This window comes from Lactuca serriola, chromosome 7 (assembly GCF_051521515.1).
Source record: "Lactuca serriola cultivar US96UC23 chromosome 7, Lser_US96UC23_V15, whole genome shotgun sequence".
NCBI lineage: Eukaryota > Viridiplantae > Streptophyta > Magnoliopsida > Asterales > Asteraceae > Lactuca > Lactuca serriola.
The window spans coordinates 202,665,796-202,680,276 of NC_136414.1; the positions used below are offsets into that span (position 1 = coordinate 202,665,796).

General features: G+C 37.2%; 1 protein-coding gene across 1 annotated transcript; it reads right to left on the reverse strand.

Annotated features, from left to right (window-relative positions):
* Positions 1-8,031: 8,031 nt before the first annotated feature.
* On the reverse strand, positions 8,032-9,627 carry LOC145062645 (ubiquitin-conjugating enzyme E2-17 kDa-like). The gene is made up of 5 exons (XM_079010226.1): positions 9,489-9,627; positions 8,906-9,000; positions 8,700-8,827; positions 8,526-8,630; positions 8,032-8,340 (listed from the first exon to the last, which is right to left on the reverse strand). The coding sequence occupies exons 2-5, from the start codon at positions 8,973-8,975 to the stop codon at positions 8,197-8,199; spliced, it is 447 nt and encodes a 148-aa protein (XP_078866352.1). The 5' UTR covers positions 8,976-9,000; positions 9,489-9,627; the 3' UTR covers positions 8,032-8,196.
* Positions 9,628-14,481: the final 4,854 nt, after the last annotated feature.

Consider the following 14,481-nt stretch of genomic DNA (forward strand, 5'->3'; position numbering starts at 1 on the left):
CCTTCTTTGCCCCCGACATCGCCTCCATAGTATATTCCTCAAGGTAAAACATCAGCCAAAAAATAATAAGAAAAAGAAGGGTAAGGACGGAGCTGTGATCGAATTAAAAAGAGAAGAGGGGGCATACCGGTTAGAAGAAGGCTTATCTGATTGTAAAAACAATATATTCTCTATTTCCATTAGTACCAAACACAACCACGCAACCTTAGACCTCAGTTAGTTGCTAAATCACCGAGCACAACACCGAGCACAACCCTAAATCTTCGAGGAGTCATAGTCACCGATGAGGTGAGGTGAGACGACGTCACCAACCTATTGTAAAGAGGACTCCTTTGCGTTTTGAATGGTTCTTGAAAAAAAACCCTAGAATTGTCCCTTCAATTTTGTGTGTGTGTGTGTTTGAGAGAGAGATATAGAGATAGAGATGTGTGTTTGAGAGAGAGAGAGATAGAGATAGAGATAGCGATAAGTCTGTGCGTGTGAGAGTCAACATATGTTGAATAGGATTTTTGAAAAAAGAAGTAGAATCGTCCCTTCATGGCGGGCCTTTCAAACTTTTTGGAATTTCATTTCTCCCAAAAGAACTGACCCCGCGTTTCATTAAAAAAATATAAAGCGACATACATAGAGGACGCGCATTTTAAGTTATGTGCCCTCCGTGTTTCTTTTTTCAATGTGACACTTATTTTAGCACGCACGAAAATGCGTGCCCTAAATCCTTCTAATTTTCCGAGAGTAGACATTATTTATAGGGCACACACTAATGCGTATCATAAAAGAGCGCGTGTCATGGTTCGCGCGTCGTAAAAGGCTGTTTTTCTAGTAGTGACGGTGCGGTGGCCGCCACAACTGAAAACCCTTAGTCTTGGGTTTTCAGCCTTATTTAAGGAATGAGGTGATTAATGTTTTCTTTATTCTTAGCCTCCATATCCAGAAAGCTAAACCTTAGCCTCCTTTTGTGAGTTTTAAGCTCATCCTCTCCCTTTGAATCATTTGTGATACTTGTTTTTATGTTATGAGTGAAGGAATCTAGAAAGATTGGTATTTGGACCCTTACAACTGAAGTATTCAACTCTCATGTTTCTTCTGGACCATTATAAGTCATAAAGATTCAAGTTTTATTACTTTCCACTAATAGATCTAGGATTTGGTGATGTTTTGATCCCTTTGAAGCTTGTTCTTTGGAGTTTGAAGAAGTCCATGAGCTTTACTCCATGTTTGTGTGTAAATGATCTGAACTTTTGATGGAGTAAAGAGTGCATACAAGAGTTCATTTTACTCCATGCATGGAGAAAAATATGATATTGTACTTTTGAAAACTAAGGTTTTAGATCTTGTTGGTTTGGGGTGTCTTGATGGATGAAGTTGAAAACTTTATCCATTAAGACATCATTTGGGTCCAATATGAACTTTAGAGCTCTAGGTTTGAGGATTAAGAGCTTATTTGATTAAGTTGTTTTTCATGTAAACCGCGACGTGGTGGGGTGAAGGTCGTAGCGTGATTCGCGAATGTTTTATCTTTTAGTGACCACAACACGACCAAAGAGCTAGTCAACGCAATAGTCGGTGGTGGTTGACCGTTGACTTTGAGTGTTGATTGTTGACTTTTGGTCAAAATAAGGAATTAAGGATGTAGACTAAGGTTTGACCTATGGTTGGTTTATGTGGGTTGCATAGTTGTTGTTGCGAGCCTTCAGGTTTTTGACTTTCGACTTTCGATTCGAGTGAGTTTTCTCACTATACTATGTAGGACACTGGGTGTCGTTATATGTTTGTTTATTCTTACATGCTTGTTATCTTGGGCACGTTGGGTTGGAACTATTGGGCTGGGTATACATGACTTGATAGGGAGAGACCGTTATCTGTATGGTATGTAGTATTTTGGAAAACTTGTTAAGCCTTGTGTTTACGTTTTTAAATTAAAATGTTTTAGGTGCTTCTTGTAGCAAAAGGAATGGTGCGGCTTGATTGTATCACATCCACTGGAGATTTCCGCACGATATGACTTTTATGTTTATTACTCTGGTTTTTGAAATTTCAAACTCATACTTTGGTTATCTAATTATCTTAGAATGAAATTAGGATGGTTTTTTTTATTATTAAAAATGGAAAATTTTGTTGTGTTTTGGGACGTTCCGTTTTGTAATATGTTTTCTTTTGAATATTTTTGTTGGACAAGATCTTACATAAATAAGATGAATGTCTCTTTACTGTCACTGTTATGTCGCCATAATTGTTTCAAATTGTCAGTTCTTGGCTGCTATTTTATTTGTGAGCGTGATACCAATTTAGATTATACCTTTAATTTTATTTTCTATTAATTTATGGTGTAACACTTATTATTTAACTGATTCAGATAATATTATGTTTGTATGGTGTTTGTATCATATTTATACAATCCTTATTTAATTTTTGTTATATATATATATATATATATATATATATATATATATATATATATAGAGAGAGAGAGAGAGAGAGAGAGAGTTAAGATCAAATAAAAAGGAAAATTTTGGTAGGAAGGTAAGAAGTTTTTTTTTCTACATATTTTTTTAGCGAACATACAAAATGAATCATTAGATGATTCAAAGATAAAATGATTCACAAGAAAAAAATTTCCAAAAAAACATCTTCATGATTCATTTTTAAGTAAATTAAGAAAAAATTCACTTTTATGACAATTTTAGTGAATAACAACGAAATCATTGTATAAATGAATCATCGGTGTGTTTTTTTGAGATTTTTTTAGTGAATCATGTTATTTTTTATTCATCTAGTGATTCATTTCTTTTGTTCGTCAGAAAAGTATGTAGAAAAAAAACTTTTTACCTTCCTACCAAAAAAAATTTCTTACCAGATATATATATATATATATATATATATATATATATATATATATATATATATATATATATATATATAGGGCTAGGTTATAATGTGGATGGACAACTATTGTATGGACGTGTCGATAATGTTATTTTATGAAAATTACTAAGAGAATATGTTGTTTAGTAATGAGAATACGTTCAATCTCACAGAACTATTGTTATTTTAATGGATTCTCATAAATTCTAATTCATTTTTGTTCTCATTCATTGTTTTTTTTTATTTATTTTAATTCTTACAGAATACGACTCAATAAACATCCTAATAACATTCTGACAGAATGAGAATAATTAAAAAAAGTGTATAATAACCTTATATACGATTTAATTAGTGAAAATGCTTAATAATTAAAATAATTATATAAGATTGAACGTATTCATATTATAAAAGAATATATTTTCTTTGTAATTCTCACAGAATAACATTATCCACACGTCCACACAATAGATATCAATCCACATTTGAACCTCTCTCTCTCTCTCTCTCTCTATATATATATATATATATATATATATATATATATATATATATATATAATGAGTAAATTAGAGAAATCGTCCCTATGGTTTGGTCAAAGTTGCAAGTTTGGTCCCTAACTTTTTTTTGCACTCGGATCGTCCCTGTGGTTTGATTTTGTGGCGTTTTTCGTCCCTTACGTACATAATGTTAGGGACCAAACGTGCAATTTTGACCAACTATAGGGACGAAAAACGCGACAAAATCAAACCACAGGGACGATCCGAGTGTAAAAAAAACGTTAGGGACCAAACATGCAATTTTTACAAAACCATAAGGACAATTTCAGTAATTTACTCATATAAAATGATTGTATAGATATGATACCAACACCATCATTAAAATAAAACAGAAAAGTAATAGTATAAATCAAAACTAAAACAGGTATAAAATCAAAATAAATAAAAAAGAAGTTTGGATCAGAGAGTTTTTTCACAAAGGGCATAGAAGAAAAAGACAAAACTGCAAATTTGGTCCTTGTGGTTTTCAAAAATCTTTGGATGGGGTCCAAAAAGTTTCCGACTTGCATGGAAGGTCCAAAATCAAGGTTTTTCTGGATTTTTGGTCCCTGATACATTTGAAAAAGACGATTTTACCCTTTTCATTTCTTTTTCTATTTTCTTTATTTATTTTGGCATTTAAATAATTAAAAACAAAAAAAAAACTAAAATCTCTCTCTCTCTCTCTCGCACACTTTCTCATCCCCCAAAATTTTTCCCATCGATCCTATCTTCTTCCTCCCAGTCTTGCTTTCAATACGATTCCATACTACCACACTCCCACCATTCCTACCTGTTTGATGTAAACCTCCACCCAATAACCTTCATTCTCGTTTTTTCTAACTCGTTGCTTTCTTTGTCACTGTTGTGAACCACCATCTACGAAACCCTAGTCGTTGTTCATCCGTTTCGAACAAAGAGGAAGGAAGAGAGAGGCTGAGAGGAGATGAAATCAATTTTTGAAAGCACTTTGAATGGCGCACCAAATCTAGAATGTTACTGTAGGCGCCGTCTTCAATGCATTTGAGATCAAAGGATTCGAATTTGATGACCTTCTTCCCCAACATAGACATAAGTATGTATGTGTGTGTGTCCATTTCTAGATCTAACTTTATCACCGTTAACTTACAGAAGATCTGAAGTCGACGATCATCTGACCAGCTCTATTAATGTCGTCTATGTATCCTTCTTTATACTCTATTTTAGGTCCGACCCTTATCCTTTTTCTTTTTTTGTTCAATCATAGGTGGTACTTCTCCATTCAATCACAGTCCCTCATTCTTCAATCTTCTTTCTTAATATTTTGTTGAGATGCAATTTGATCATAAGATAAATGGAAGAACAAGGTAGATGGGGATGATGTGTTCTCAATGGTGGGTTGACGATGGATATAGACTCATCAATGGTCCTCCATTCAGATACTTGTGGGTGACCCGATTTTGCTTCCTTCCCTCTGACCTTTCTCCTTCTATCTTCCAAATCCAAATGGGGTTTTGACTATCACTACCTCTATTGCCCCCCAAAAAAATACATCGACTATTAGGGCTCCTGTATCATCTTCCTCCTTCATCTGTTAGACGTCGTAGGTAAGGAACTAACTAAACAATCAATCCTCTTGATTGATTGAACAGGAGAACAATAATAACGAGGTGGAGAATCGGACTTACAGGGGTCTCAAGGGGTGACGAGGCTGGTTGGAGATGTGATTGACGGAAGCAGCAGCTAAAGACGACGATGGTTCACAGCAACGACGACATGGTGGCAGGGGCTGCTCCGACTACTTTTGTTGCTTCGTTTCCGATGAGCTCAACGAGAGGGAGGGAAGGAAGAGGATGGTGGTGGAAACCGCCGAAATAAGGTGGCGGGGACTGTTGGTCGGTAATCCAAGGAAGAAAGGGGTGGAATTGGGTGGTTCCCGGTGACACAACCCCAAGAACGACAGGGAGGCTGTGGTGGTGGTGTTTATGGGTGCTTGGGTTCAAAAGGTTTTTTAATTTACCCAGTTGAATTCGACAAGGAGAGAGAGAGAGAGAGAGAGAGAGAGAGAGAGAGAGAGAGAACACTGGGTCGGGTGGGAATACTTTTTTCCTTTTTTCTTTATTTTTTAATTAGAATAACATTAGAATAATTATAAAAAATACAAAAAAGAAAATAAAAGGGTATAATCGTCTTTTTAAGTTTTTTTGGACCAAAAACACAGAAAAACCTTGATTTTGGACCTTCCATGCAAGTCGGAAACTTTTTGGACCCCATCCAAAGGTTTTTGAAAACCACAAGGACCAAATTTACAGTTTTGTCGAAGAAAAAATATAAGTTTATTCATTGGATGGCTTAAAATATAAAGTAGAAGTATCACTTTCCATAAAAATAACTTTAAATTTAAATATGATAGATTCCAAAATAAAAGATTTTTTACATGATTAACCCGATCAATATTTGGTTTATATGATATGCATTTTTATGAGGTTTAATCAAAACCTTATCTTTTTTGGACCGGTGATCATTTTAGACTTGTTTAATTGTGTATTTTGTCCCTTTAAATATTGAAATGACTGTAATACCATTAGGGTATTTATTTTTTATTTTTCTTTCATTCTTAGAATACTTATTTATTTATTTTAATAATTAAAAAATAAAAAAGGTCTCTCTCTCTCTCCCCTTCTCTCTCTCTCTCTCTCAAAAATCAAATTACAACTTCGTGTTTCAAATCTAAAATCAGTTTTCATCTTCGTCAGTTTCCCTCACACCTTCTATGATTATTATGAGATCATGCGAGAATCCCTTCTCCCTTCACCCACACTACAACAAGCTCATCTAAAAACGATCGAATAGAAGGGGATAATGGATTAAAATCAAGATTGGTGCTTTGTAATTGGTTTCCATCTTCTCCACATCTCCATCGAGTTCACACCACACCTCCATCGTAGATACCATCTTCTTCTCCACTGTTAATTGAGATTCCCACATCACCATCTTCACCCTCCATCATCGCAATAGCTACCACCACCACCTATAATCAAAAATACAAACAAGTAACACACTTCTCTGTTCTTTAATAGTATACCAAACTTAAAGTTCAATTCCTCGAGGGGAGAGGTGAGACATAGACAAGAAGCGATCCGATTCTTTGATTTATACCTTTAATCGAATGAAGAAAGTGAGTTGGTTTATGATTTCCTGAGGGAAGCAAAAAAGAGTACGACATGATCGAGACGCATACACCCTTCGTTTTCGTTAGGTAAAATAGATCGGACACTAGTGTTGTTCATTTGTTGATTTGCACACTGAGATATTGATTCATCATCCAAATCAAATACCTTGCAATTACCTACTTACACTATTTGATGATCGGACTACTTGAGACCAATAAAATGAATTTCGTTCATTTGAAATCAGAGGATCAACAAATTTCAGAGATTTGATGTTGATTGGTTTTCGAAGGTGGTTGTTGAAATCAACACACACATACACAATTGCAAATCCATGGTAAAAGTTGTTGAAATCGACGTGCTCACACACATATAGGCCTTTGGTTGGATGAGTAATCGAGGGAATGCTAGCTTCATAGTTCTCAAATAAACAGATGTAAAACAGGTTGGAGAGAGAGAGAGAGACCCTTTTATTTTTAATTATTAAAATTTATAAATAAATATTATATTCTAAAAAAATAAAAGAAAATTAAAAAATAAATACCCAAAGATATTACATTCATTTCAATATTCGAAGAGACCAAATATGAAATGAAACTAGTCCAAAAAGATAATCCGAAAAAATCGAAGTTTGGAAAACCTAAAAAAACATGCATACCACAAGGACCATTTTTACGTTTTGTTAAAATTTTATTTTGATAACTAAGGGGGTGTTTAGCTTATCTTTTAAGAGGCTAAAAGTTCTTTTAGGAAAAGTTGCAAAAAGTTAGGTTTTCCTAACTTTTCCAAAAAAATTTATTTTCCTTGTATCTAAAATCCAAAAGTAGTTTTTAAAAGTGTATTTACCAAAACATCTTTGACCTTTTATCTTTTTTCCTAAAATGACTTTTGGCCTCCCAAAAGATAAATCAAATACCCCTAAGATTTCGTTTCTTTTAAAAGAGGAGGGTTTTATTGGACTGCATAGATCCCGGTCCAAAGTAATCCAGACCACCAATCCTACACTAGTCCTACCTCCTGGTTCCAAGATCAGGCCCATAGATATGGGCTTAAATCACGTCCCTAATATGTATGGATATGAGCTTCAAAACAAATATAGTAAGCCCTCTAGTAATTTTAATTTGATTCCAATCAAATATTTGTAGGTTGAACTTAGAACGCCTTTTTTGTTATTATTAATAGTATCCGATTTTAACCCGACCAAATTAAATAAATAAGGTTGTGTCCCTAACAAAATCGAATCCAAGATTCACCACAGGTCAAGCAAGCCTATTTTTTATTGTTTCGTGGTTTCGACACCAGTCTGTGTCATCTTTGACATCAGTATTAGTCAAATTCATATGTCCGAGTCCAATATACAATGAGCTACAATGAGCCTCAGCAAAAGGGGACCCAACACACAACCTATCAAATCAAAGCAACAACCAACAACATGGAATCTACAATCCTACACACCATTTATATTTTATGTACATATAAGATAAGATAAGATATAATTGGCATGTATTAGAAGCAAAGTCAACTTGTTTTATAGTGTCATAATAGGAAGCAACAAACCCACAACCAATTTTTCTATATGATGATGTGATTTATTCACACTAGTTTTTGATTTTTCACACACCACATGAAAGGCCAGAATGAGTTCCTTAACCCATAGCATATTTCTGGGTCCAAGATCGGGCAGTGGTCTCATACCTGTCCCTTTGGTTCTTGTACATATGAGCAATCTCTGGCACTAATGGATCATCAGGGTTCGGGTCTGTCAACAATGAGCAAACCGAAAGCAAAACCTACACAGTTCCCATTCCTATCACATCATTCTCACATTTAAAAAAAAAAAAAAAAAAAAAAAAAAAAATTAAAATAAGACATTGTGGTCTGACAACAAAATGTAGTAGTTAGACCACTGAGAAATTTTTTTATTGAGACCACTTTAAGTGGCTTTTAGGACAGGAAATACAAAAAAGTAAACTACCTTTGAAATGGTGAGTGCAGGACTCCACTGTTCCTTGAGAATATCCAGGCAGATGCTACCATTACTGTTTATATTTGGATGGAACACCTTGGTTCTGAAGGAAACCTGCAACCGATATGTAAAAAAAAAAGTTGATTAAATTTCTAAAGCATTCTTGTTTAGAGATTTGAGTACCTTTGGTGGCTTGAAAGGGTAATCAGGTGGGAAATTAATGGACACAAGAAATACTCCACCAGAAAATGGGCTTTCCGATGGGCCCATTATGGTTGCTTGCCAATGGAACATGTCTTCCCCAACTGGGCCTGAAAGAAAATTAAATTACAAAGTACAAACAACTACAAATACAAAAGCTTCATATGCAAGGAAAAATGGGAACTAACCAGCACTGCAAGAAGCAGGTGGATCTTTTTGCAAGTCCTTCAACTCTTTTTGAATCCGCTTTGAAGCCATCTCAAGATTTTGATTGCTATCAAGTCTGCAGAAACAATTACTATTTAACAAAAAGCTCATGAACATTTGTAACACATATCAGTTTTATAACTTGCAGGTGATTCTAGTTTCCTAATTAAGATCTATAATTCTCATCAACTTTATCACAAAAATTACCCTGATTAACTTCCATAGTGGAACAATAAAAATTCTCCAGAAAAAGAAAATTTTGAAGATACTCGATGTAAAATTATGAACAAGTATCATCAGGATCTCAATCGAGGCACAAAAATTTACTTAATTAAAATCTAGTAACGACTGAACATGTACAAACATGCAGATTGGAGAACAAACGCTACAAACACACGATACATTATTGAACAAATCGCACAGTAAAGAAGCGTACAATAACAACCAAACTCTTAAACCCTATGAAATCGAAACGAGCCAACTTATCAAGAAATCGATCACTAAAATTAAGGAGTATAACTCATAAAATCGATTAAACAATCGGAAGAATTCGAATCTAATTACCTGAATTGGATCGAAAGAGAGGTAGGGTTTGAATTGTTGATTCTGTTACACTATTTTGCAGATTACGATAGTCGTATGAAGGAAGCGGCCATAGAAAGTCGGTGTATATTGTTGGAAAGCAGGTTTCGTCACTTCGGGACGCGTGTCAGAAGAAATCCTAGCTGTCAAGAATCTACGACGTGATTCAAACAAAAATATATTTTTTTAAAACCCTCTCTCTCACACTTAAAAATATTTTTGGAGTATTTTAATTGAAAAAAGTAAAAAAATAAAAAAATAAAAAAATTTCTTTTAATCTCCTCTCCTACTCTAATAAAACAAAAGAGTATTGTTTTTGTCACGTAGCTTGTACTCATTCTCTCAAAGTGGGTTTCCAAAAATGCCATTGATGCATAAGTCGTCCATATGCCGGTCAATGCATTGTCTACTTGTTAACTTATTGCAACAAATCTTTGAATTAATACCATTAAATCACGAGAATATTGATGCGAATATGAATTGTAAAAGAAACAAGAAATAGATGGAATGATGAAATGTGATGAATGAATGAAAGGAGAATGAACTTGTATTGATAATTCAATCCGAAGATTGCCCAGGGAATGATCCCTCTCTCACTGAAACAAATCTTCAGGAGCCAATACAATCATAACAACTAAAACATGACCTCATACTTTCTTATTCTCTCTCTATATATTCTCTTCTCTACATAACTAACTAATGATAGTCTTTCCCCTTTTTACCCCTGGTCCCTTTCTAGAATACACCAATAACGGTTTAGGTGTGACATTTACTGTGGTCCTCTCTTCTCTATTTGCATCATTACTCCCTTCTTCAGAATGAGTCTTGTCCTCAAGACTCAACTCTGGAAACTGTCCCTGAATCATGATAGCATCTTCCCATGTAGCTTCTTCTTTCCCTTGTCCATCCCACTGAATCAACCATTGCTCAAACTCAGCTTGTTGATCTTTGATTAGCCGGGTAGCCAAAACCCGTTTAGGCACTAAAATCTCATCTTGATTCAATTCCAATTCCGGAGGGAAGACAGAATCTGCTGGAGTTTGCACTGCTTTCTTGAGGAGAGACACGTGAAAAACAGGATGTACCTTTGAAGTCGGGGGTAACCGCAATTTGTACGCAACCGGACCCACTCTCTCAACGACTTGGAATGGACCAAAAAACTTGGCTGCCAGCTTGTGATGAATACGACGAGAAACCGATATTTGTCGATACGGTTTTAACTTCACGTACACCCATTCTCCTACCGTGAAATGCACCTCTCTTCTTTTCTTATCCGCAGCTGTTTTCATCAACGCCTGAGCATGGGACAAGTGAGAACGCAGTTGCTTCAATGCCTCATCACGATCTTGTAATTCGATCGCCACTGCGAGCACACGAACTTCACCTGGCACAAATTGCACCACCGACGGTGGTTTACGACCATAGACCACTTCAAAAGGAGAAACACCCGTTGACCCATGAAACGTAGTGTTATACCAAAACTCCGCCCACGGAATCCATGAAGCCCAGGAACGAGGCTGATCGACAGCAAAACAACGTAAATATGCCTCCAAACAACGATTGATCACTTCAGTTTGCCCATCCGATTCCGGGTGATACACTGAACTCATGTTCAATTGAGTTCCCTGTGATCGAAAAATCTCTTTCCAAAAATTACTTAAAAATAACGGGTCCCGGTCACTTACAATGGACTTGGGAATTCCATGATGACGAATAACTTCACGCACAAACAACTCGGCCACCGATTTTGCGGAAAACGGATATTTCAACAACAGAAAATGACTGTACTTCGATAGCCGATCAACCACCACCAGAATCGTATCAACGCCTTTGGATTTCGGAAGACCCGTGATGAAATCTATAGAGAGATCCTCCCAAATAGCAGCTGGAATGTCCAAAGGTTGTAACAGACCCCCAGGCAAAAGCGAACTAACTTTACAACGCTGACACACATCACATGCTCTCACAAACGCCTTTACACACCCAATCATACCGGGCCAATATAAATTGTTAGCCAAACGGCGATACGTACGGTAATACCCAGAATGCCCTCCCGAAGCAGACGTATGAAACTCTTGTAACAGTGCTGGAATAAATTTAGAAGCCCGAGAAATAACCAATCTATTCTTATAATAAAGAATTCCTTGTTTAACTGTGTACCCCACCGGATGAGGTGAATTATGCTCACATGCCACAATGAGTTTTTGTATTTCCGGATCAAGTCGTGCCTCTTGCCCTAACTGTGCCCCTTGTACCCAAATGGGAGAAGAGATCCCTTGACTGAATTCGCCTTCCTCTTCGTGACGTGACAACGCATCGGCAACTCTATTTTCCCTTCCTGGCTTATAACAAATATCGAAATTGAATCCCAAAAGTTTGGCCACCCAGTTTTGTTGATCCGGAGTAGTGATGCGCTGGTGGAGAAGAAATTTAAGACTTTTTTGGTCGGTGTACACTATAAACTTTGTACCCAATAGATACGAACGCCAATGTTGCACCGCTAAGACCAATGCCATAATCTCACGTTCATAAGCAGACTTAGAAAGATTCCGATCACTGAGAGCTTTGCTAAAATAAGCAATAGGTCGATTGTTTTGCATAAGAACTGCACCAATTCCCCTTTCCGAAGCGTCACATTCAATGACAAACGGAATCGAAAAATTGGGGAGAGCCAAAACAGGGGCAGAAACTAAAGCTTGTTTGAGTTGCTCAAATGCCTGCTGAGCCTCCTTGGTCCAACAAAAAGCATCTTTCTTGGTAAGGTCTGCTAATGGTCGAGCAATACTACCGTAATCTTTGACAAATTTACGGTAATATCTCGTGAGTCTAAGAAAACCTCTAAGAGCCTTGATATTTTTGGGAGCCGGCCACCCAAGCACTGCCTCCACTTTACTTGGATCCATAGCAACTCCTGTACCATTAATGATGTGGCCCAAGTAATCCACAGTGGTTTGAGCAAAATGACACTTCTTTTGATTGGCTACAAACTGATGTTGTTGTAATAAACGAAAAACCAACTCCAAATCAGCGAGACAAGCCTCCCACGTGGCACTGTATACCAGAATATCATCAAAGAAAATTACTACCTTCTTCCGCAAGAGGGATCTAAAAACATCATTCATAACGGCTTGGAATGTAGAAGGAGCATTCATCAACCCAAAAGGCATAACCAAGTATTCATAATGACCCTCATGTGTGCGAAATGCCGTTTTTTCAATGCTGTCCGGATGCATACGGATTTGGTTGTAGCCAGATTTCAGATCCAATTTAGAAAAAAAATTTGCACCCTGTAATTCATCAAGTAACTCTTCGACTACCGGAATAGGAAACTTGTCGGGGATAGTGGCTTTGTTCAAAGCTCTGTAATCAACACACATTCTCCAAGATGCATCTTTCTTACGAACCAAGATCACTGGGCTAGAATAAGCGCTCTTACTTGGACGAATCATTCCCAAGGACAACAATTCCTTCACTTGATTTTCAATCTTTGTTTTGTGTAAGTGGGGATAACGATACAGACGAACACAAATTGGGTCCTGATTTTGTATCAAATTGATACAATGATCATGTGTTCGAATAGGAGGTAAGCCCATTGGGTTCTGAAAGATACCTTCAAATCTTGCTAATAATTGTTGAAGTGCCTGTTGATGATCCTGTGGATGATCCTGAGGAAGCAATGCAGTTAACTGATTCGATGCACCCAGTGTGGAAGGTATGTATGATTGAGATAATTGATCTCCAGAACTCAGCCAATGGTGTAACGGAGTGTGAGAACGTTGGCCAACAGACAACCCATGAAGTGTGATTTCTTGATTGTCCCACTTGAATTTCATCCATGCATCTTTCCAATTGTGAGTCACTTCTCCCAAGGAATTCAACCAAGGCATACCCAATATCATGTCTGTAGACCCTGTGTCTAGCACTAATGTCGTAATCAAAAAAGCACACAACCCGATCATGATGGAAAGATTAAGACAACGTTCGGTAACATGAACAATGAAACCGTCACCCAACTTGATACGAATACCCGAAAAAATATCCGTAGAGAAATTTAAAGCGTCCACTAACTGTCTCGAAATGAAATTATGGGTGGCACCGCTATCAACTAACAGAATAACGGGAATACCTGTGAGAGCCCCTTCGAATTTGAGAGTTTTGCCACCAAAGGGCAACTGAGAATCGCCGGCAAATTCTAGGGCAGAGCACATTCCGTCAGTCACGATCTCCTGTTCTGGATGCTCCAGAGCAGACGAGTCCAGCAAACGGAACTGGTCCTCTAGTGCAGTATCCTCTTCATCATCTCCTAAGAGTAATACGCGTAATTGACCCTCATCACACTTGTGATTTGGTCCATATTGTAACCCACAACAAAAACAGAGCCCCTTCTTGCGGCGTTCTTCCCATTCCGTGCGCGTGAGTGATCGAGTTCCCCGATCTCGATTAGCAGATTTGGTGCTGTCTGAAGGAACAGACGGAACAGATTTTGGTGTAGCTGTCGATCGAGTGACATCTAGACGACTTGAAACAGATTTGGATCCCCATCTATTGAAACCGGGCTCTTTTGAGGCCGTTTGACCTACCATATTATTGGGCTCAGGAAAAAACCCATTGGAAACCCCAAATCGGTTCAAATAACGGAAACGGGTCTGAGACACATTCCCCGACACCGGACGGAGCAAATCCTCCACATCCTTGGCAACGTACATCGCTTCCATTGTTGTACGGGGTCGCTGCAAACAAACCCAACGACAAACATCATCCTGGAGCCCCGCCACAAAATACCCGATAGCTTGTCTTTCCGGTAGCTTAGGAACAAGAGAGAGCAAATACTCGAAATCATCAATATATTCCAGAATGGAATCATATTGTTGAATTCGAGCCAGCTGGATATAAGGGTTTTGAACTTCTAATCCACTGAAACGTTGCAGAAGTTCCTCTTGGAACTGTTCCCAGGAAAGTGACAGATGAAGTTGAA